Below are 24,739 nucleotides of genomic sequence, written 5' to 3'. Positions count from 1 at the left end.
AAAAGTCTAAACCAGCTCTATGAGAAGTAGTGAATATAGTAACAGAGATAAACAGCTGGAATTAGGATCTTTAGAAAAGGGTAGGAGCAAATTACATAGGAAAAATAGGAAATGTGTAAGCAATACATGCAGAGGAGGAATGAAGTTTAAAAGAGCTATGTATTGTCTGACTGGCAATGACTGGATAGACTATAAGTGATGTATAATGTTTGCAACTACAATTATGTCAATATGCTTTTGATGTGTAATGTTTGCACCTAAAATTATGACATTATGGTTTGTTTTCATTTATATAAATGTATGATTGCCTATGTCATATGTGATAATTTAATTAAAGATGTTTCTTGTTTAAAAAACATTAATAGAACAATGATGATCCAGAGGGAAGCAGAGTGTAATAAAATATCTCTGTTGTTGGCGGGTCTTGATGCAGAGAAAGCATATGACAGAGTAAGGTGGGATTTCATAAGGAGGGCATTGGAAGCATATGCATTCTCTGATACAATAATGAGGTTAATTAGAAGGCTATATGGAGGATCAGAGGTAAGAATTAAAGTGAGAGGATTCCACTCAGTAAGCTGCGTTTGAACAGAAGAACCAGGTAGTGGAGTCCTCGTGCCCCTTTGTTATTTGCTTTATATTTAGAACCATTGGCAACGAAAATAAGGGATTCTGAAATACAAGGATATAATTGGTATGGTAATCAAGAAAAGTTGGCTTTATTTACAGATGTTGTTATTTTGTATCTGATAAATACAGAAAAGGGCATCTCAGTGTTGTGGAATATTTTGTGACAGTTTCATGTCTTTTCAGGATATACAATTAAAGATGATAAAACAAAGGGTATCGCCGTAAATTGTGTACTCATACACAAATTGGTTCAGCAATACCTTTATTTATGGAGATATGTTAAGATGAAGTGTTTAAAGAGTATGGATTAAAAAGACTTCTGTTATGGCAGATAAGGATATGTGGGAAGAGACTAAAAAAATTCAAAACTTGAGAAACTGGAAATTCTTGTTTATGGATATGGATAGTAAGATACAAGCAGTGAAAATGTTTTAATCCATTTAGTGGTGTATATGGGTCAGGCATACTTTGGATAATAATAAAGAATAATTTATCTGTGGGGGGGCAAGAGTTAAGTGCGATAAGTTGATTCTTCCAATAGATCAAGGTGATTTACGTTTACCTGATTTGAAGGGATATTTTAGATCTACACACTTAAGGCTCAAATACATAACACAAGCAGAAGGTTATAATTCAAAGCGGAAAGGGATGATGATGAAGCAAGGGGGAAGCTCAAAAAATAGAGAGAGAGAGAGATAGTTATTGGATGCAAATCCTTAAGGAGAATAACCATACAGAATATTATATTCATAAAATAGCAGAAAGTATTCCAAGAACTAAGCCAATATAAGAATGGAGAAAGGAGATTTTGTCAATGGGCATGACTTCATATAGGGGTATAGAAAATAGGCAAGAGAGGGCTGGAATTTGCTGGAGAAACCTCACAAAGGAACCAAGAAATTGGGAGCAAATAACTCAAGCAGGAGAGGTAATAGAGTAGGATGAGGCCAAGCAGACATTTGAATTGTATGATAGAGACTGCCTTCGCTACCAAGGTTTTATCTCAGATTACAGGCAAAGAGATAGCAGTATAGGGATTATAAGTGAAAGGCTTGCTCTGGTAGAGTTTTAATTGAATCTAGAACAGAAGCAGCTATTGTTTAAGGATTAATTAGTAAGGCATATTAAATATTGCATGATAACTATAAGAATCAGTCAGAAGAGGTTAGAAAAGATTGGGAAGAGAGACTGGAAAAGCAATTTACAGGAAAACAATGGGAAGACATATGTATGACTCCTATATATGCAGCCAAGTTCAGGTTTAGGATCTTTGCTTGGAAGTGATTGCATAGTTTTCTTGTACCCCGGGCAGACTTCAAGGAATTTTTCCTCATGTTGATAGCAAATGTTGGAGGTCTGATGGAGAAGAAAGAGGTAACTGAAAACATAGTAGGAAAAAATCCTCAGTTCCACCACAGCTGTAAAAATGTTAAAAACAGACTTTAATCTTCACTAAAAACAACAAAAACAGGAGCACAGTAAAATTCCTGGATAAGCGCTTTCGGCTTACTAGCCTTCATCAGATCATGTGTCTTGGCTGTGCTCACCCTAGATTTACAGACAGAATAAACTAATCAATGCTCCAGACACATAGTCATAACCAATGGAAACTCATTAGCTTGCATACAGCATATCTCCTGTTTCTTGCTGTGAGCCAATCATTATTGTATCTCAAAGTATCAAATGTCTGATATCCTAGTGGCAAAGCTATCCAATAGCAACAAGGTTAATGATTTGCATACAGCATAAATCCTGCTTCTTGCTACATCCAATCATATTTATACCTTCAGATATCCAATCTACAATTTTCTTGTCCTGTAGCCATCCAATAGCATAGAAGGGACTAAGTTCCTTTAGTTACCAGAGCATATTGTCACTCAATTCATTTAGCAATATGCAGTACTTCACAAAAGAAAGTAGCACATATATTACAGTTTTATAAGTGCAATAGCACTAGTATTCTTTTAAATAAATTCCTATTATGTGCATAATTCACAGTATAACAAATTAATACATATGCCCATGTGGTCTTCAGAGTGACATACTTTATGCCTCCTGAAATATTCTTAGCTATTTGCTCCTTGTTCTGCAAAAAATACTGGCTGGTCACAAATTCAGCATAGTATAATGCACCACAAAGAGTGTTTTCACTGCTGCAGCTTTCCTTATTTTTATCAGTCTCTGCCTTAAATAATTAGACTGCAAATGATGTAAATATATTCGCAGAACAACATGGCAAAGCATAAAATATTTCGTAGCTCTTATATTCCATTACTATAATAATAAGCTTGCACCACAAAGGGTGTTGTAAATAGTCACTGCTGCAACTTTTCTTGTTTTTACCAGTCTCTGCCTCAAATAATTAAACTGCAAGTGATGTAAATAAATTTGCAGAACAACTTGGTAGAGCATAAAATAAATCGCAGCTCTTGTATTCCATTGCCATAAATTATCCATCTGTCCATTAATCTTCCTTTCTAGAAGCTACACTCATTTTTCTTGCTTTCAGCATAGGTTTCAATGGGGCAACACTATTGAGACCTGGTGGACGGTTGGCTCTCCAATTAGTTATCCAGCTGGATTCACGTAATTCAGTTCCGTTTTTAATATCGCCTACCCATAAACTCATGGGAATTACTTCCACTGCTCTAAATTTAAAGCGGTGTGTGGGATTACCGGTAACATGCGCTGCAAGAGCATTAGTGAGATCCAATTTCTTAATATCTCTAAGGTGACGCAGGATCCGATTTTTAAAAAGCTGATCTGTTTTGCCTCTGTAAAAAGCAGTACAATGTGTACAGCAAGCAAGATAGATTAGATGTTGTGTATTGCAGTTTGCATATGTATTAAAGCTGTAGATATGGTTCGTGCCCGGGTGTATAAACGTATTGTCACTATCCAAGTGATTACATGCTTTACATCTGTGGCACCTATAGGTACCCTTTCTATTTGACTTTTCTTGTTCAGCAGTGCCATCTTTGTTACAGAGTAGTCTTTTTAGATTATTTTTATTCTTGAAGGTGAGTCGAGGTGACTCACCAACAATATCTTTAAGTTTTTCATCAGCAGTAAGTATGGGCCAAAATCTTCTAATGATGCCACATACTCTCTTGTTATCCACACTGTAAGTTAAATTGCAGGTAAGCTGATTTCTTCGAATCCTTGGTTTTGCATTCTACTTATGTAAACCTGGTCCTTGGTTAGAGAAATATGGTTGGCCTCTTTCATTCTGGATGTCATCTTGTTCATTCACCTTTAATAGGTTTTTTGCACCATAACCCCTTGCTTCTAGGTTGGATTGCAAATTCAGGAATTCTGAATCAAACTCTTGGTCATTAGTACAGAGCCTAGAGATCCTTATTGCTTTGTTCTCGAAAATATTATTAAAGACATGGCCAGGATGCATGCTTGACTGATGTAAGTAATGTTTTTTCCAGGTTGATTTTCTATATATACTGGTACTCATACTCAAGTCAGCATGAATGCTGATCTTCACATCTAAGAAATCAATAGTCTCTCTTGAAGATTTAACTTTGAACTCCAAAAATCCCATAGTACGATTGAGATATTCAGTAAATTCATCCAGTTGGCTTTCATTGCCCTCCCATAAGATAAAGATATCATCCACGAAACGGCCATAATACTTCAGATGGTTATACCATGGGTTGGAATGACTCATAACTGTCTCTTTTTACCATTGGGCCAATACCAAGTTCGAATAGCAGTTTGCGCAAGGGGTGCCTGTTGTTACCCCCCCATGTCTGTAGAAAGAATTCCGAACCATAAACAAAAACATTAGTTTCCAATACAAGTTCTAACAATAAATCCAAGAAATAACTGAACAGGCTTACTGACACGGAGTCCCCAATAAGTGCTTGTTCACCTCCAGGAATAAAATTGGATGAATGCAACTATCACCATCCTCTTCACGATTCAAACGTTTATTAAAAAACAAAACAAGAAAACTGATATGAAAACTATAAGTACATGAAAAATTGTAAGCACTTTCACCCATGAAATGGGCTTCTTCAGAACACTCAATGGTTGATTAGTACTGCTTTAATAACTTTTTTGGCGCCAAAAATTGTTTCAAATTCTAAGACATATTGTGCTTTAAAATATCCTAATGTAAACATACCATGAAGTTGTGTACACATGTTCCCACAAAATTCTGTCTCAGTTTTGTATAGATATAAATGATTGACCAAACCTAGCCATTCCATAACTCTTTCACTCATTAAAACATATAAATAAAGAATCATCGCTAAGCTTTCATATTGCAATGCACATACATATGCTGTTAATAATAATTCATCAATGCAAGCTGACATAATCCATTCCATACTGTCAGCATCCTATTTCTCACATAGCGATGCATTCTAAATACATTAAAATGTGTAGGGTTAACACCATTAGTATTTTAAAAAACTTTGTAAAATTTGAACCCCTTTATTAAAAAAACACATTTAAAAGGACTCTTTTGGAAATGCACCAATTACTTGCTTGGTGCGGTGCATAATATCTAATACATCATGCCCAAACCTTTAGCCAGCAGTCTAGACAATACGCAATCTATTAATTTAGATCCGCTGTCCATATACATCATATAATTAAATAAATAAATAAATGAATAAATAATTTACTCCGTATTTACGGTGGATGCTTCAAGTATATTGATAAAGACATAAATAACTATTTACTAACAAAATAGCGCATAAAGAAATCATTAACCTATCTAACCAATAGTTTAAGTTACTCAGGTTCCTAATGACACATGACCATGTCAGGTGAATCACCTCATGAATAACAAATGTGTCAAATATTATTTTGACTTCTATGTTGGCTTTATCCATAATGTATATATAAAATTCTACTGTTATTGTATATACTATTTCCTCACCCATTTCCTTACCCATTGCCCACCTGTGTCCACACATCCTCATGTAGAAGGCTATATTGTCATACTGTTCGTACCTATGAGTTATCTCTACTTGAAAATGAAAATACTACCACCACTCCTTGATTTTGCCTTTTGTAGCCAAAATCCCATCCTTTCTCATTCTGAGCCTTCACCTCAAATATCTACTATTGTGGTGAGTGTTCTCAAAAACCTGTATGTTTTTTTCTTGTGTGTTTCTTTCCTGTAGCAATGCACACTATTTTTACTGTCTTTATTTATTTATTTTACATTTGTTGACCGGGATAGTCTGACTGGATACATGTCCATTTTCAGCGGAGGCCTGGGGAGAAAAGCTCCAAGGTACAAACAGAAAGACATTACATAAAACTTAAAGACAGTACATAAAGCTTAAAACATGTTAGTAACTGTCAACAGTCTATAGTAGTAAGAAAGTTGTACAATTTAAAAAAAGGTTAGATAAGGTAAAAATCTTAGAAATTGCAATCCAGTAGAGTAGCCATGAAAATGTTACCGTACAATAATAGTGCGAGTGCTAGTCAGGCTTAGAGCAAGGACATAGCCAGTGTGACTTAAAATACTGTTTTAGGCTTTTCTTGAATTGACTTAGGGTGGATACTAGGGTAATGTCTGCAGGAAGGTTATTCCAAATTTTACCAACAGAGTTGGTAAACAGAGAGGCACCAACTGGATTGTTGGTTTTGACAGTTTGGACAAGGAATCTAATAGAAGAACACAGTGCTTTGAGGTTGCTATGGGGGTATATAATGTTTTTGAGTGCAGGTGTATTTTCAGGTTGGCTCAGTACTTTATATGCCACTATAAGCTGGTTATATTGAATTAGGCAAGGCAGTTCTAACCACCCAAGAGATTTTAGGTTATTACAGTGGTGTGTCCTATAGGGCATGCCAGTTGCAAATCTGGCAATGTGATTATAGCAACTAAATAGTTTATTGAATTCTGTTTTTATTTAGGTAAGTAAGTAGAGGGGAAGCATAAAGTATAGCTGAGAGTAACTGAGAATGGGCAATGGCAGTTCTGGCAGCTGGGATTAGGAAAAGTTTGATTTTGTAAAGCGACCCAAGTTTTTTATTGATGGATTTAATAGTTTTATTGACATGCATGTCGTATTTAAGGTTATTATCAATGTTGACACCTAGGAGTTTTGTACAGGAGTCAGGGGAGATTGTGGTGCCATTATTAGACTGTATGGAGAAGGATAAGGCATTGTTTCTACTAGTGGGAGAGAAAAGTAGCAGCTTTGTTTTATTAGGGTTTAGGATCAGATGACGGTCAGATAGCCAAGTTTCCACTGTGTTAAAATTATTTTGGGATAATGTCCACAGATCTGACTGGGAGGAAGCTGAGCATCTTCCACTGAATTCCTGCATCCTAACAGAGAAGGACTTTTTTCAGGACTAGACACAATACTCAAAATGGTGAATAATCATCCATCTTTACAATGAAATAACAAGTATGTGTTTGCTGTTGGCAATGTCTCTTCTTATTAATCTCACCTTCATGCCAACCATTCTTGCTGCTTTTTCACATCATTGTTTTATTCAGATGCACGATATATAAAACATTTCATTTTTGCTTTAAATTAAGACATTTAGATGAAGTGTGAGACTTTACCTAACAAGCAGTGTGGTACTGCATTTAATGCAGTACTAAGTATCATTCTTGTAGGCATTTGTAATATTGATAGATTTGCTGTGATATATTCCTTCATTTGTTAGCATAACTTGGTTAATACATTTTTTCTCGATTCATGATGATTATCTCAAAATTAACACAGTACTCTTGCAATACATTTTGATTAGGCAATGGAAGAGTTTGACCCTGCAAAGGCTGAAGAAGAAATGATAAAAAGGCTGTCACTGTCAAAGATTATTCATTTTCCTTTGCCATTGCCTGGGAGGAATGCGAAACGTCTGGCTGGGATTCACGAACTAATGTTCTACTGCACTGAAGGTAATTAACAAGGGATAACAATAGTGATCTGGGCTACTTATATTAGCTTTTTTTTTAATCTGAAGTCATATTTCATGGATAAGATGAATAAATACACAGACTGACCAACTTAGACAGAAACAATTTTCTCTTTATCATTACTGATATCACATTTGGGTTATAGATTGTTGGGTATGTGATCCTGCATGGAAAAGAAGTCTCATTCTTTTCTACTGATATTACTATATTACTAAAGGACTTGTGCTCTCTTTCAGTCTAAAATGAAAGCAGCATCCTTTGTGGCCCCAGTGTCATCACTTCTTTTTTTTTTCCTCTCTGATAATAGCTCCTCTCTTCTTTTTGTTCACTTTTTCTCTGGACACACTGTGAAACTGTACCTCGTAGCCTTTCTAATACTAATTAGCAGTACTGACCTTTTGCTGATAGTATTCCAGTTTGAGGACTGGCGTAATAAATTTTTCTCTATGCAGTTCTGGTGCGTTTACATTAGTATTTTGTTTATTGTAATAGTTTAAAAGTCATAAAATCAACATCCTGTATAATAAGAAATATTTGAAGTAAATTTTCACAGAGGATTTCATTCCTCTCCTTTTCTGTGCAATACTGTTTTTTATCACCTTCTATCTTCAAATTTTGGAGATAACTAACACAAACACTGGAACAGTCAGTCAGTTGATGAGGCATCCATGCAGCTCTGGTATGAGCTGGCCAGATTTCTCTTAAGTGCATCTGTTCCCACACTGTGCTAAAAAGGGTGAGATCAGGGAGCTGTCCATTTACTAACAATTTCTTAATGTTGTCAAGGACATGAAGAAGACCTAAAGAGACTGTAATGATATTTTAATTTATCGTGATCTTTGAAGAACATTCGGGACAGCACATCATAATGCACCTGCACAACAAAGCATCACAGGGCATCTATACAGCAGTTATAGGAGAAATTAGTACTCCCTCAAAGGGGTCTATATTAAATTCTCAAAAGCCGACAATGTCGAATCTGACATTGTCGACACGAGAATAGCGAAACTGCAGAACAATGAACAAGTAAACAGAAATCTTTGTAAGAGGAGATTTCCATTTACTTCAATGTAGTGGGGTCTTGGAGTTGGTATATTTAAGTAGCAGGGGGACTGGGGGATGCAGGGGGCTTTCCCCCCTGCCTACACTGTTTAGTTTTTTTTTTTGTTTTCATTTTTTTTTTTTTGAACATTCGATGTTTTAACAGTTCGATCACTAAAGGTTGATCTTTAGTGATTCAAACTGTTAAATATTCAATGTTCTAATATAGATCCCCCCTCAAAGATGTGCACACTTTTTATCATTTGACAGAAGTCAGATTTTTTAACTCAGTTTTCGTGATAAACCATAAGCAAAGCTTTTCTTAGGCTGAGGGCAATGATTTCCTAACTGATAATTGTTTAAAGCATATTGACATGTTTGCATTCAGCGCTGAAAATGTAAAGACTTTCTTTAGATCAGAAATCTGTACCAAAATGATAAGGACTGACTAGTTAACAGGTATAATGTCTAGGAGACACAGTTACAGGTTTTGATGACAAAAGTTTTTCGACTGGGAGAGTATTAAAGTTGGATTATTTTGTAATGAAACTCTGTTAAATCATCTGTCAAACAACATGTGGCTGTTTTGTGACAAGTACAATATTTTACCTTGACTAACCCAGATTTTATTTCCATTGTGGAGATGGGATTTATGTGAGAAAAGATGATATTTTGATTTGGACTTTATATGGGAAAAGGGGCACTTGTGGTACATGTACAAAAAATCTTTTTATACCTTCTGTAGCAGCAATGCATGTGAAATCTTTGGTCTGGTAAGACGAGGTCCATCCTCTTTAACAACAGGACTAAACCCAGCATGTATAAGGACTGCTCAATAGCTAAAACTCTCTTGGGCTGCCAAGAACCCTAACATTCTTCTGTCATGCAACACAGTGCCTAGCCCTTCCAGGTCCTCATTGCTATTCTTCAACTCAGATAAATATAAAATGGCCACAGGCTGCTAACTGTGTTGTTAGTTTAGGTCCTAACTCTTAGTAATAGACTGGTAGGGGACCATCTAATTAAAAAAAATTAACATGCTCCTCGATTATAGTAATTGAGATGACAGCACATCACAAATACAAACATGTACGCAAACAAACACCATGCAAAACTCAACCATGCTAACAAACCTACACAACCTAAAACACATATCACACACATAACATTGCAAAATGCCACCACACCCTTCACATCTCGCCAAAATTTATATAACCAGTTCCAAGATTGCACTTATCTTTTGGCAGGTACCACCCAGGACACAGAGCAACACATACATCTGTCTCTCACACAATAGCCACATTTCATACCTTTTACACACACTGAGCCAAACACAAGCAATTTTCATTAAAACCATTTCCTTGACCACAGTATTCTCCCAGCCCATTATGTAGTCTCATAACATTTTCCCAGTCACATATATGCTCTTATAACCACACTCTCTTAACCATTCAATCCAGCAAGCATATTCTGCAGTCCATTGTGTACTCACTTCTTCACTGCAGTGCACCATTCATTCAGAACATCACTAACACACATGCATCAAATACCTCATAACTCTCAGACCAACACACATCACATACTTGAGACCACTCACCAACATCATGGACATATGCACAGTGCATACTTTCAAATACTCTAATGCACAATACTTGCCTAATACTATACATTCAACCACTCATCAAACCCCAGCTGCAGAAACACCTACAACATGAGTGCATGCATCAAAAGTACTCACTGACATGCTCCAGTGCACTGCTACATCGTTTACTTGTAAAAGCACCTACCATACCCATTATCAACCCCGCCAATTCACAATCACATCATTATAGTAGATCAGACAATTCTCGTATATAGGAAGGAATGGTTACCATAAAAGAGATAAAACAGACCTGCCAAAGTGATGACCTATGAACATACACACTTTTAAGTATACATAGTTGATCAGGGAGTTTATGTAAGATTAACAAAAAATACTTTTGTAGTGCATATCATTGCACACAAATCATCAGCATATTGACAGAAAGCAAGTCTTTTGGAAACCCCACATCAGTGTAACTTAATACATGCAAGCACAGAGATTGTACAACAGTGGGGAAAATGAGAAACTTACTCATAGCACACACACACACACACACACACACACAGTGTTTCAGGAAAGTGTGCAGTGTGCATGTTTGTGTATCATCCCACCTGCACTATGACTCAGCCAGTCCCTTGCTTCTCTGAAGACAGTGCCTGCATAGTCTCACCATCCACTTGAGATCAAATGTGAGTTACAAATATCTGCATGCCCATACTCCCTTGCTAACATCTCAGACACTAAAGCAGCTAATGGAAATGGAATCCGACTTCCTCTGCAGCACAGCATTGGTTAATCATTATGTATACTTAAAGAAAATGTACTTTCACTAAGTGGGGACTGACAAGCTAGCTGCCAACAAGACAGCTAACTATATTTGAGAGCCACACACATTTTTAATGAGATGTTTCTTCAGACTTTTCAGTACTCTAACATCTATTATCTTGATTTTGTTTTTCCTTCTTTATCTTTATTTTGGTTTCAGCAGTTTGTTTTTATTTATTATTTTTCCAGTCAAATTTATTTGCCCTTTCTGATCCTGACAAATCTTTTTGGCTTCCACCATTTTTTTTCTGTCTGTATTAAATACTGAAAGAGAGGTTTTAATTTTTTTCTTCTCTTCTAAAGTTGTTTAGGTGTCAGACCACTCTTCAAAAAAGATAATACTTTTGGCAAGAAGATTGCATTCCAGGATCATCTTCATGATTGTGTAATTTGAATCGCGGAACAACATAATATCTTTACTAGTTGTTGGCTGTTTTCCTCATCTGCTATAAAACATGAATAAAACTTACAGAAGATGTATACAAGCTGTCTGACTTGTCTTAAAAATATTCTACTTCTACTCAAGCCTCAACTATACTCTGAAACCTGCCACAATGATGACTTCAAATGCTAATCAAGAATGAGTGTCCTGCTAAGAGGAAATGTAGGCTGCCATAGTGGCTTAGGATTTCTTTTTCACTATTCTCCTCTTTGGTCTCTGAGCTCAAGCAAAACTGTGCGAAGCTCTTCATCAAGAGGGTACTAGTTAAAATAACAGAATGCTACTACTTTTTTGCAGTCTTCCATAGCTCATACTTTGCCAGTGACAGATAAATTAGACGAAGAGGTTACATTGATTCTACACTCTACAGTCAAGACAAACACCAACCCCTGTCAGTCACATGTTTAGTACAACATGCTTTAGGTTGTCACTGTTGAAGTGACACCCTGAGCCCATGTGCAAGTATAGGGGATAAGGGGTTGTGAATGGATGGATGGATGTTGACAGTGGAAATTATCTGGCTAAGATATTGCTATCTTTTACCTCTTCCTGTCCTACTCTGTTGAAGAGAAGGACTCAAGCTCTGTTTTTTCCACTCAGATTCAGGATGCCAAAATTATTCTTATTGGCTGCACAGTTTGGAACGATCCTGAAATGCCAGGCTCCATTATTATAGCATCAGAATCAAAGACAGAGCCTGTTTCAATGATTGACACTTTGTTAATTTCATTGTCATTCCTCTTGACATCACGGATTCTGATCTTGACAACTCAGTTGGCATTGATGTTATGGATATTATCTCTACAAGTGTCAGTGATGCCTTTAGGGGTGATGTTCAGGCCTGGGGTGTCAGTGCCACCATTAGTACTAGCTCTGTCAGTGGTGACAGAATGTTCATGCTCAGTGTCAGAGTATTCAGCCCCGGTTACCTTGATGTAGGTTCAGTTCTCAACATTGGTCCTGATGTCAGTTCAGCAATTATTATTGCTGTGACATCCCCTGACACTGCATCCTACTAAAATGGTTGCAGGACAGAAAGATCCTGGGCCTTCTGAAACTTCCTCTAATGGGCTCAGCTCTGAAACTTTAGACTTCCTCCTCTTTGGAATCTCCCTTTCCAGTCATCTTTAGGAAAGCTATGTGAAAGAAGAAGTGCATTGATTCCCCTACTAAATCTCCCACAGCTAATCTTATTGACAAGTAGTATTCAGATTCTTCAGCATCCCATCTGATGACCCCATATTTGAGGAAGCCCTGGAGATGATGTCCTAGGGTTTGGCCCATATACCATGCAAGTTCCCTGTACTGGGCACAGAAGAAGGCCATTTGGTCTGCTGAGTAAACCTCCTGGGTTAGTCCCTTCATTGATAGACATCTTCAAGATGGCCATCAATGAAGCTTCAGAAAGCCCAGATGAGGTAGCTGAGTATACCAGACCATATTCTGTAGCCTCCCAGAGAGTGGAATTTCTCGGCAGAGCCTACCAAACCAGATGCTTTAGTTTCATCAGCTGTTTTAAAAAGGTCTGTGACTCTAAAGAGCCCAGCAGTCCAGCCATCAGATAAAGAGTTGAGGATGGTTGATCACTTTATGAATTGACTACACACTTTCTTCACTTTTTGTTAAGCACTTTTACTTTACCCACATGGTAGATTTCCAGTGAAATATATCTGATGAAATACATCAAACAGCAACACAGAGGCCTGATAAACCTGCTAATATCAAACATCAGTCCAAATTGGCAACTGTCTCAGCTGTGGTCATCTTCATGATGCACAGCTGATACAGTGCAGCTGAGGTTTCTACCAGAGTCATTGTATTATATATAAGGTAACCATTTGAAATTTTGAGACCTGGAATAGCCCCAAAATGCTGAAACTGAATAGATGGAAAAAATGATTTACATATACTAAATCCAAGTTAGTGTGTGTATATACACACACACATATATATATATATATATATATATATATATATATATATATATATATATATATATATATATATATATATATATATATAAAAGTTTGGGGGTGTGAGGGGTAGCTGGAATCCTCTGTGGTTTTCCCACTTCCTTTGATAAAGATACTTGCTCAGAAAGCAAAACTTAAAAAAGAAGGTGAATTCCAAAGCTCCATATTGTCCTGAATGGGTATTGTTTCTACTACTTCTACCTCATCTTTTGGAGAAACCTCTATTCATGAAACCAACAAAAACACTCCTGCCACATCCTTCAAGGCATCAGTGCCTTTACTCCCTGTGATCCACTGTTTGGCTTCTCCACTTTTAATAAAGACTAGTAATCACTCCTTTTCTATGTGTGTGGAGAAGATTATATAATCCTCTCAGAAGCCAAATACATGAAAAACGTACATAGACAAATGGAATAATTTTTCCTTCTGGACAACTGCCAAAACAGTCAACTCCTGTTCCACTCCAGTTCCTTTATTTCTTGATTACCTCACACATATCTTTAATTTTGGACTTTTTCTTCCAATAAAACCAGTTTGGCTGCGATATTTAAATTTCAAGAGTGTCACAATTATAATTCATTAGCTTTATTAAAGGTGCGTAAGGCCTTTCTTTCAGGCATCTTTTGTTGCATCCACCTTAAAGAAACTCACTACCTCCTTGGCTGTTATGTACTGGAGCACTTGACTTTGACGTCCTTTGAACCTTTATCTTCATGAGACTTAAATACCTCTCACGGAAAACTATTTTCCTTGTGGTAGTTACATCTGCTAAGACCATTTCAGAGCTGCAAGCTTTAGCTGTTGAATTCCTATTTTAGGATTTCACAAAGATAGTTTCTTTGTTCCATCCCCTGCTTTATGCCTATGTTAGCCACCGAGTCAAACCATTACCGGTATGATCACATGCCAGTTGTCACTCAGTACTTCTACTGTGGGGAATACTTCATGTTCATCATATTGATCACTGCTGCAATAGCTTTAGATATATGTTATATCCATCTCAAGGTATAACAGCTGGCCAGCTTCCAAAGCTTCTGGACACCTTCCACACACTAAAACCATCAGCCAGCTTGAGCTGGACTGACTAAAAAGACAGGTTTGGATGCTAAGCTCTTTGGTGCTTTCCTGCTGCCAAAGAGTACACTTCACTGCATGCTTTGGAGGCTCGATGTTAGGCTTGTGCTTTTCCTTTACTGGACAGATAAGTTATCTTAAGGGGAAAAAACTTCCATTTAGGAAAGTTACTTTTTAAGCTAGTTCATATTTTAATGGACTGTCACAACACTTTTTTTTCCAGTCAGTTTAAAAGTTGTTTAAAGTAATTGAAAAACAGTTTTTCTGTAGAGAAACTATGCTTACTTATTTTTTGGGCTGACAAAGAGTTATAGAGTGTTTTTAATTGTGTTTTTGTAGGAAAAAGTTACTTTTAAAGACTTTACATTTTTACCTGCTTTTGCTGCTTGTTTTCCCCAGAGAAAGAGGCACCATTTTTGGCTTTACCATGGAACAAACAACCAGTCCTACAGTTGGCTGTTCTTCCAGCCACAGAAAGAAAAATTAGGCAAACTATTGTCACTACAAAAGGTTAGCAATTTGCCTCATCCACATGAGGGTGTCTGTGCTACAGCCATAGCATGTTCCTCAAGCCACTCATCTTTTACCCCAGATCCTTCTAGTGTAGCACTTATAGCCAATATGGACCGGGGTTAACCACATCCTGTGTGGCTACTGGGGTCCTCTGAGGGACAATGGAGAGCCACTCATGTCAGTCAGTTGGAGAGGGAACAGGGATCTCTTCCTTATTTAGTCAGAATGTTGTACCCATTCCTTTAATAATAATGCTGCTGTCCCCATTTTGCCTGTCAAAAAGAAACAGAACACTAAATGTGTATGTACTCCTTCTCAAATTTCCTTTGACAGGAGTAGTTTCCTTGGTCTGGTACAGGGTTTAATTCAGACTATTGTTCTTATAACATGGATTCTGGTAAAAGAAAGAGGCCTACCTCTTTTCCTGAAAAAAATCAAGATTCTGAATCTTGACAGGAAGATGAGTGGACAGATACAGGGTTTCCTCCTCAGTTTTCTGATTTAGAGTCATAGGAGAGCTCAGTTTCTGATTCTCCCTGTAGATGATTCTCTTTCTCTGAGACCATTTCCAGAATGTGCAGTGTTTTCAGTGAGAGATCACTGAGGTTCCTCAGTCCCTCAGAAAATGCTATGAGGTGTTACAAAAGGAATTTCCAGAACCTTTACCCATTCACCCAGTTCTTTCAGGTCAAGAGGATGTGTGTGCAACTGTCTGTAAACTTCTTGATAGTCAGCCTGCTGGCCCTAAAAAGGCAGATTGAATGTATAAAGTACCTCAATCTTTTTAAAGTTTTTATACACTCTTCCCTATCCCAGTTAAGCATCTATAGCTTTACCTAATCCTTCTACTGCTAAACATTTGGTTAATTCCAGTCCTACTCCTTCTAACAAGGATGAGAAAATTATTGATCAGTAAGAGAAAACGGTATATGCTTCTGCAGCTTTGATGTTCAGAATTTTAAATTGTCAGGCTAATATGTTAAAGTTTATTGCAATTGTGACTGTATGGTGAATGTTTTGTCTACAGTTTCTTCTTGTGAGGAAAAATCTGTTTTAAATAATTCCATTGCACAATGCGCTACTCATTGTTTACAGTGTGTATATGGCTCAATTGATACTTCTTCCAGGGCTATACCACTGGTACTGTTTTGAGGAGGTTTTCCTGGCTGCATTCACATAACCTCCTAGATGATGTGAAAAATGAGTTTTAAATTCTGAAACTATCCATTTCCCCATTACCTTTTTCTGAACCTAAAAATGAGGGAGAAAAGATACTCCATACCTTGGATTTTCACAGACAACTCAGATACTATCTTGACAGATCTAAATCTTTCAGATCTTTGGATCAATTGTTTATTTCTTCTGACGGTAAGAAGAAGGGACAGCCTGTGTCAAAACAGACTACTTCCAAATGGTTGTCTAAGGCTATTCCAGGCAGGTTCAAGGCCCACTCTAACAGGGCTTTGGCTTAATCTATGGCTTTTTGGAAAAGGTTGGCTCTCAGAAGTATTCTAGAAGCAGCAACTTGGTCCTCTGTACATATATTTATAAGGCGTTACAAGCCTAATTTCTTCTCTTGGTTCTGATCAGGTTTTGCTAGGACCATCCTCCAGGAGCTCCTGGACTCTTCTTCCACCTCCCAGATGTAGTAAGCTAGGGTGATCTACCCATGTAACTAAGGCTACTGAAACAGTAATCAATATGATGAGCATAGTACAGTTGTGTAAGTAAATTTACCATAACAGTAGATGTTCAAATGATCACTGCTGTGGTGGCTACTCCCTCCCTCCACCCCCTTGTTTTTCCTAATGTGGTGTTAATGTCAGGGTGTGGATGTTTATTTTTTGTTGTTCCTAGCATCGCCCATTCAGGGGTTAGCCTCCCTGTCTCTGCTAGCATGAAAACTCTGAAGGGCTTGGCATGTGGAAGGAGCACTGACGTTTTGGAAGCTATCCAGCTGTTATATCCTTGGCGAGATATATCCCATATAGCTAAGGTTTCTGCAGCAGTGATCATTTAAATATCTACTAATATGGCAAGTTTACTTACACAACTGTACATTCCACTGCACGAACATCCACCACCAAATGAGATTTTATGTGGGGAAGACTAGGTATGTATGCAAAGATAAACAACTTTTTTTTTTTTTTTACTTTAAAAAAAAAATTGGTCCGTCTGTAAGGCTCATCCTACTGGAGCACTAGTTACTTCACTTAGCTGTCTTCAGAAATGCACCTCTTGATGGTATCTGTACTGCAGTTATCTAGTCTTCTCTCAATATCTAGATGTAATATCCAAGTCCAGCTCTTTATTTAGAGTTACTTTTGTGAATGGCATATTCTCATAAGGTAAACCAATTAGCAGAGCTAGCTTTGGACTCTGCCTACTTTCACCAAGGATGGACCATCTCTTAACAGGTAAGCTTTGGACATAAAAGCTGTACATGTGAAAGTCTGAGTTTGAGCCAGCCCTTGCACAGTACAGCTGCTTAACTGCAGTTGGAAAACTGCCCAAGGAAGGAGGAATAAAGATGATGTGCTAATTGAGAATGATTGTAGAACTTGCAGCTAAACAGAGGAGTTTTTGAAGTACTTTTCTGAGTCTAAGCACTGTAAAAAAGTTGTTTTGCTAACACTATCATCTTTTTAATTTGAGCAAACATATGGCAAAATAAGTTTTTATATATATATATATATATATATATATATATATATATATATATATATATGCATATACACACACACACACACACACACACACACACACACACACACATATATATATATATATATATATATATATATATATATATATATATATTTGTATTACATTTGTCTACCACATACGTGGGCTGATCCACAGACCCTTTTTAGCCATGACCTCTCTTCAAACTAGGTCTTTAAATAAGTAATACAATTAGTAGATACAAACAGCAGTTGGTAGTACATAGTAGATAAACGGCAGAAATAAGTAAGCATTTGTGCAACTGAACATTAAAACAAACAGATTAATAATAATCCCACATCTAATTTCCAGATTAGATAAATTAGTTTAACATATTTACGATTGAGATTTATAGTATGATGCATATATACAAGAATATCTCTCATCTCTTTTGTACTGAAGTATTAGCATGCCTTTTTGACTCTGGAAGTCTACTAATATTGTATTTTGCCAAAGATGTTTTATTTATTTAGGGACAAAACTCTTGCTTAGAATCCAGAAATGTCAGTTTCTGGTTTGCATTCTACTCAGAAAGGTGGACAGATATTTTTAGGGACATATTCTTTAATTTGCCATTCCCACTTTACAAATGGCTTCATCTTCCCAATAGGTGACCTGCTGGTACATTTACAAATCTAATCTAATACAAATACAAATACAAATCTAATACAAATGAGATGAAAAATCCAAAGACATCAAATATAGCTACAGCTTTTTTTGAGGACTAAAGACTCTGTTATTCTAAGCTCAAGTACTCAGCAGCAGGATTCCTTAACTATCCCAGTCCATAGAACAACCACAGTGAGGCTTCTTATGCTTAAGAGAACTTAAAATCCTGTTTTTTTTCACTTAGGTGCCTGCTTTTCTGTTTCAGAATGTTATTTCTCTTATGTTGGAAAGATTCAGTGTCAGCACTTGCTAAATTAATAGGCGAGTTTCAATTAAACTGTTTTTCTTCTGTGCTTTTATCTGCTCTTGGCATTACTGTGGGTATTTAGACTGAATTTGTTGCTTCAGAGGCAGCTTTAGTGGCTTTAACAGTCTTTGCTAAAATGATTATTTAAATAATGTAGTTCATAAAATTCAGAGACTCTCCCCCAAAATTTAGAAAACATGACCTTTGCTTTCTCTGAACATAACAAATACTGTCACTTCAGACCAAACAGCAGGACTTATCCCCTATAGTTGAGATGTTGCAGCATGGATTGTAGACAGAAGCCAAAAAATAAAAATATATCCCAGCAGCTGATTTCTTCAGAGGACAAAATAATGTAGTTGAAGATGCATGCTAGATATGTGTAACTCTGTATTGTAGGCATACCTGAGCAGTGGAACTCTTCAGTCTCTGGATGTCATAATGTCTCTGTGAAAAAAAAATCTGTGAGCTTCTTAAAGGCAACAAAGAGGATTAAGCATATAATGCAAAATTTGGTATTGCACATTTTTTTGGGTCCACTATTTTCAAGGGCTAACAGGAGTGTTATTGTAAGATTCTACTTTATGTCGGCAGGATTCCAAGATGGTGGTCATTTGAATAGCACTGTCTCCACAGAGCTCTGTTACAACTTTCTAAATCTAACCTATTTACATAACCTTTGCTTGATGAAAGTTTCAAGTTGAATAGTGGAGCATCTAAAGACTGAAGAGCATCTAAAGACTGAAGATTTATCCTTTGAGTACACAAAACTTCATAAGTAGCAGTTTTAAATAGCTTTATTCCTTATCAGCTTGCAGTTTTATTCTACACGTGGATTTTAGAGGCCTGAAGGCTTCAGCACCTTGGATAACAGTCAGTATTCGCAATATAAATCTAAAAAGATTGTAGTAGTAAAATGCCTAAGGAAATAGAAGGCATGGATATTCAAACATGTAAAACAAAATTGTCAGCAATAGCATCTCCTGAAAAGGAAATAACTACTAAAAGACAGAAAACAGTTAAGCAGCAACAAAACCAAATAAAAGACAGCACTAAACAGAGGGCCGAGAGCACAATTCACATGGATGACCTAAAAAGCACTCACCTTCTATTGCAAAATACAATTCAAAGCTTCTCAGAACAACTAAACTCTTTTGGTGGCACAATCAACAAAATTGCAGAAAGATTGGACTTAGTGGAAGAAAGATCAAAGTCTAAAGAACTGGAAATTGAGCAGTTGAAGTCCGAAATACAAGTTAAAGTCAAAACAATCTCTGACATCCAAGCCAAATTACTAGATTTGGAGGCAAGAAGTAGAAGAAATAACCTGATCATCAGAGGTCTGCCTGAAAAAATCAAACAGAACCAGCTAATGCCCACCTTATAACAAATATTCAGTTCACTACTTCAGACAAGTGAGTTACATGCTGACTGCATAGTTGGAAGAGCACACCGTGCGTTATATAACAAGCAAGACTCTACAACTCTGAGACCCATTTATGCTAAATTACTCAACTTCCAAGATGTACAAAACATTTTATTTACTTATAAAAAACAAAAGCACTTCACTTGGAATACATATGATATTTCTATCTCACAAGACTTCCCTCAAGAAATAAAAGAGAAATGCCGTAAACTTTCTCCTTTCTGTACAGACCTTTTCAAGCGTAACATCAGATTCCAGATGCATTTTCCTAACAATTTATCTTTCTACCGCAAAGAAATTAAATACACAATGTCCTCATCTAAAGAAGCTAAACAGATCTTTACCAAGTGCTTCGGTAAATCTCCAATTGAATAAAATCAGAAATTACAAGAAAATAAACATATCACAAATTTTACATGTCGGTTTACTTTACCGGAGCTTACAATATACTTTCCGGTTTCATTTAAATGTTTCCAGCCTAATTTAACATCTTCTGTTTTTATATTTTATTGTATTAAGGCTTGTTACGAAAACAATATAAAATTTCTAGCCTGTGGTACTGTCTGTGCGAAGATATGTTGCACAGGGGTCTCAGTTTTTGTGACACCAACAGAATTTTATGAAGTACAATATCCTCCTTGTGCCATTGATTTCCCAGTTACTTCCTGTAGCTCCTTCTAACGCAGAGAGTACCTGCGATGTTCCTGTGTGTAGTTTCAAGGCTTCAACATTAAGTTCTGCTAAGATATTGGCGGTAAGTGCTGAAAAGGAAAGCTGTTATGTAGTTTGTACTGGAGAGCCGCAGCTGTGAAATCTGCCAGCTAAAACTATTTATTTAACCGCTTTGCCCTCAATATAATGCTTTTTCGTCACCTATTCAAAACCAGTAGTATACCAGATACTCGCAATATGATTGCATTTATCTATATTGCGATCACACTAATGTTTAGCTTTTGATCAATCCGATCTACCCTTCACCATGAGAATTCGGCTAATGTTTTCCCCAAATGCTGTTATTTGTCGAAGTATCAAGAAAACGGAGATACATGGACTTGGAAGTTACTGTTGTACACAGTGAAATTCATGTAAATATATCTTTTTATAAAAATTATATAAAAGCCTTGATCCAGGTGTTCAGAATATTACCCATTTTTACTGATATTCTGTTTTAAGCTAGTTGTAACCTTGGAACCTGTATTTTATTATTCATATCACTTTGCATATGGTTGAGACAAATATTTGTCTCTTGAAGGAGATGTGTTTAGGAAAAATATGTGCTTTAAAGATAAAGTTATGTATTATTCATGCAGGCACATTTTGTTTTTCTTTAAACCTCTTATGATCTTGTTAGCTAGATTTGTACCTTTTGCCATCTATTTTGATATACTGCATGTCATTCATTCATCCTTAGAAGTCATCAAATCATTTACTTTTAAGTTCCATGATATAAGATACTGTTACTGCTCTGATTCAGGTTCTGGTTGCTAACTTTACCTCATAAGTTTTGATTGCTCTGGCAAAGCAGTTTACCTCAGTATGTCCTACAGAGATAGGATAACCAATTTCCTGGTCTAAAGAAGTTAACTTTTAACATATGTTACAATTCATGCTTATGGCTGCAGTTAAATGCTATTTAGGTGTACCATGAGCATTATATGACAATATTATGTATCCACTACAGAAAGGGATAACCTTGCTCGTTTCATATGTGGCATGATTTTATGGATCGGGTTAGATTTAAAAAGATGTCACTAATAATATTCTTTTAAATCACTGGCTATTAGTAGTTAACTTTAAAGGTCTAGAAATTATATTGGTGTAAACAGACCTGTTTGTTCTTGACTTAAATTGAATTTGAGTACTTATATGGGTTATCTATATCCTTGAAATGTTATATTTAAAAGCATTATATCTTTACAAAAGAAGTAGTCGTATGTACTTGATTATTTGAAACCTGACGTAGCCTGTTTTTCTTAATTGTTGAAAAGATGGAAAAGGAAAAGGAATGGAACAAAAAATCTTCTAAGCAAACAGAATTCCTAACTTCTTTCAATGATTTTAGGAAGGTTGATTTGGTGATGACAAGCTTTACTGCATAACTGTTGTGTTAGGGATGTGCTGATTAATGTTAGACATAAAAAGTATTTGTTAAATTATCACTGTTTTAATGATTTGTAAGATATTCAGTATTAGTTTCTTTTATTTAAACGACTATAGAATGATAGTATATGTGATTCTTACGCATTAATCTGATGATTAGTATGATTCATATAGTAAGATTTGGTTCTACTCCTCTGTGTAATTTTTCTATTTAAATTTTTTCTACATTAATTCAGGAGATGACTTTCTGTCAAACAACAAGGTGATAAATCAACATTTGTTTAATTCCACAATTGGATGTTTTATAATTACCCTATACATGATCCTTTGAGGTTTCACGTAGTAAATACTATTTTCTTTCTATACTTTTATATGGTTAACATAGTTAAGTTACAGGAAATAAAGTTACATTTGATGATTGTAAAAGGTTTACTATGTACTTAGTTGTATAAAGAAGTTTGCTGGCTCCCGAGTTAACTAAGATAGAATCTCTTTTTCATATAGAAATGGGTTAGAATAAGCCTTCTGCCAGTATTTACTAAATTTTGAACAAAAGGTGGTAATCAGCAAACCTCATATATTCTGTGCTCTCTTGGTTAACAAATTATACTTATAGCCACATTTTTTGTTAATCTGGACTATACTACTTAGAATAAATCTTTTATCTATCCTTCATACATTACTACCTTTGTTGATACTCCCTTCATATCTGGCGGCTACTTTAAGGAAAGAGCTGAGTGGATATGTTAAGTAGGGTACTTAATGATGACATTTGGAATTGTATTAATGATGTACATAGGTTGTAAATATTCTTTTGTTTTCTTTGGGAACTTCTCAAATCCCTCAATAAAAATTCTAGTCATATTTTTTTTCACTTTTATCTCTCTCAAATAAAGGGGCTAGGTGGGAAGGCACAGGGTCAGGCTTGAGAGAGATTAGTGCTGCTTGTTCAACTAAATCTATACAAAGTCCCATCTTTTCATTGAAATATGAACCACACAATTATTTCCCTATTTTACGTATCATTTATACATTCTCTCTAAATTCATAATTCAGTATAAACATGATCAATAGTTGCAAAATAATATCCTGGAATATTAGAGGGCTCCATGACAAAAATAAAAGAAATCTTTTAATGCACCTCATATTAAAAGCAGAAGCAGATATTTCATACATTCAAGAAATTCATATGGTAGATGATGATTGGACCAAAGAAAAAAGTAGGAAATGGATAAAAGACATTATATCAGCAGGTAGCAGTTCTAACTCCAGAGGGGTGGCAATCATTATCAAAAATAATTTAAACCTATTACAGTAGACAGAGGTTTAGATAATAAAGGTAAATGGTGCTACTTTACGTGTCTAATCCCACCAATTAACAATCCAGTTATATTCTTAAACATATATGGTCCTTGTTCAGGACAAAATCAATTCATTTTGAATATATGTAACCTATTATTAAAATTTGCAAATCACTACTTGATTATACGGGAGATTGGAACGCTGTTACTAATCCCAGTATTGACCGTTCTAATAAATCCAAACCCTACAATTTGCAAGCCTCTCTAGCCTTGCTAGACCTAATCTCAGACTTTAATCTGATTGACCCTATATCTTTTGGAGAAGCCACACAGAATACCAATAACTATACATACTTTTCATGGTGCCATAACTCTTGGTCAAGATTAGACTTTTTTTAATATCTGAAATACTAATAAACTGGCAAATAAAATTTATGGTTGAACCAAGATTCTTTTCGGATCTCTCTAAAATCACCTTGTTGATAAATTTTAATCAATATTCATCCTCCCATAGTAATGGTTTTAAATGGTCCCTTAACAATAACATCTTACTCTCCAGTGTGAAAAAGAAGAAGTTGTATCTGCCCTTCGAGAGTGGGCAAACGATCCCAGAAACTCAAGTATCCCATATGACATTCAATGGGCGGCTTGTAAATCTATCCTCAGAGGCATATTCATTCAGAAATCTACATTTATCAAAAAAAAAAGAAAGAAAAAGAATATGATCTCATATCAGAAATTAGGGATTTAGATAAACTCCAAAAAAATCGTTCATTAGAGTTGAAAAATGTTATGATAAATAAACAAAAGGAACTATTCAACTTACATCAATACAATTACTCCTTGCAAGAATTAAAGTGTATTGCTAAATTCTCTGAATGGACACAAGCCCCCTCTAAAACTTTAACTAGATTGATTGAAAACAAACAATCCTCTCTCTGAATAATCTTTATTAGCCACCAAGGTAAAATATTTAAATCAGACTCCCAAATAATCAACCTATTTCATCAAATATACTCAAATTTATATTCTAGTAATGATCACCAAACCCCTCCTTCAGAGATTGAAAATTATATTAATTCCATTACTTTTCCTAAATTAAATGGAGCTCAGAAAGTAATCCTATCAGCCCCTTTGGCCCAATCAGAAGTATTAGATGCCATTGATAAACTCAAATTAGGAAAAGCCCCAGGCCCTGATGGTTATACTTCAGACTTTTATAAATCATTTAAAGACTCATTAGCTCCCATTTTACTAAAAGTATTTAACTCTATTACTAGTA

The 24,739-nt window shown here is 35.9% G+C and overlaps 1 protein-coding gene across 1 annotated transcript in view; it reads left to right on the top strand.

The window, feature by feature from the left end:
- Positions 1–24,739, top strand: part of SPAG17 (sperm associated antigen 17) — a 3,638,922-nt gene that overhangs the window by 1,187,094 nt on the left and 2,427,089 nt on the right. Inside the window, exon 13 of the mRNA XM_044071485.1 lies at positions 7,372–7,522. Within this exon, the coding sequence (XP_043927420.1) occupies positions 7,372–7,522 (151 nt within the window). The remainder of the gene's footprint in view (positions 1–7,371; positions 7,523–24,739) is intronic.

This window comes from Protopterus annectens, chromosome 5.part0, assembly GCF_019279795.1.
Source record: "Protopterus annectens isolate FY-2018-M chromosome 5.part0, PAN1.0, whole genome shotgun sequence".
In the NCBI taxonomy this organism is placed as follows: Eukaryota; Metazoa; Chordata; order Ceratodontiformes; family Protopteridae; genus Protopterus; species Protopterus annectens.
This window is presented reverse-complemented; position numbering and strand designations above follow the sequence as displayed.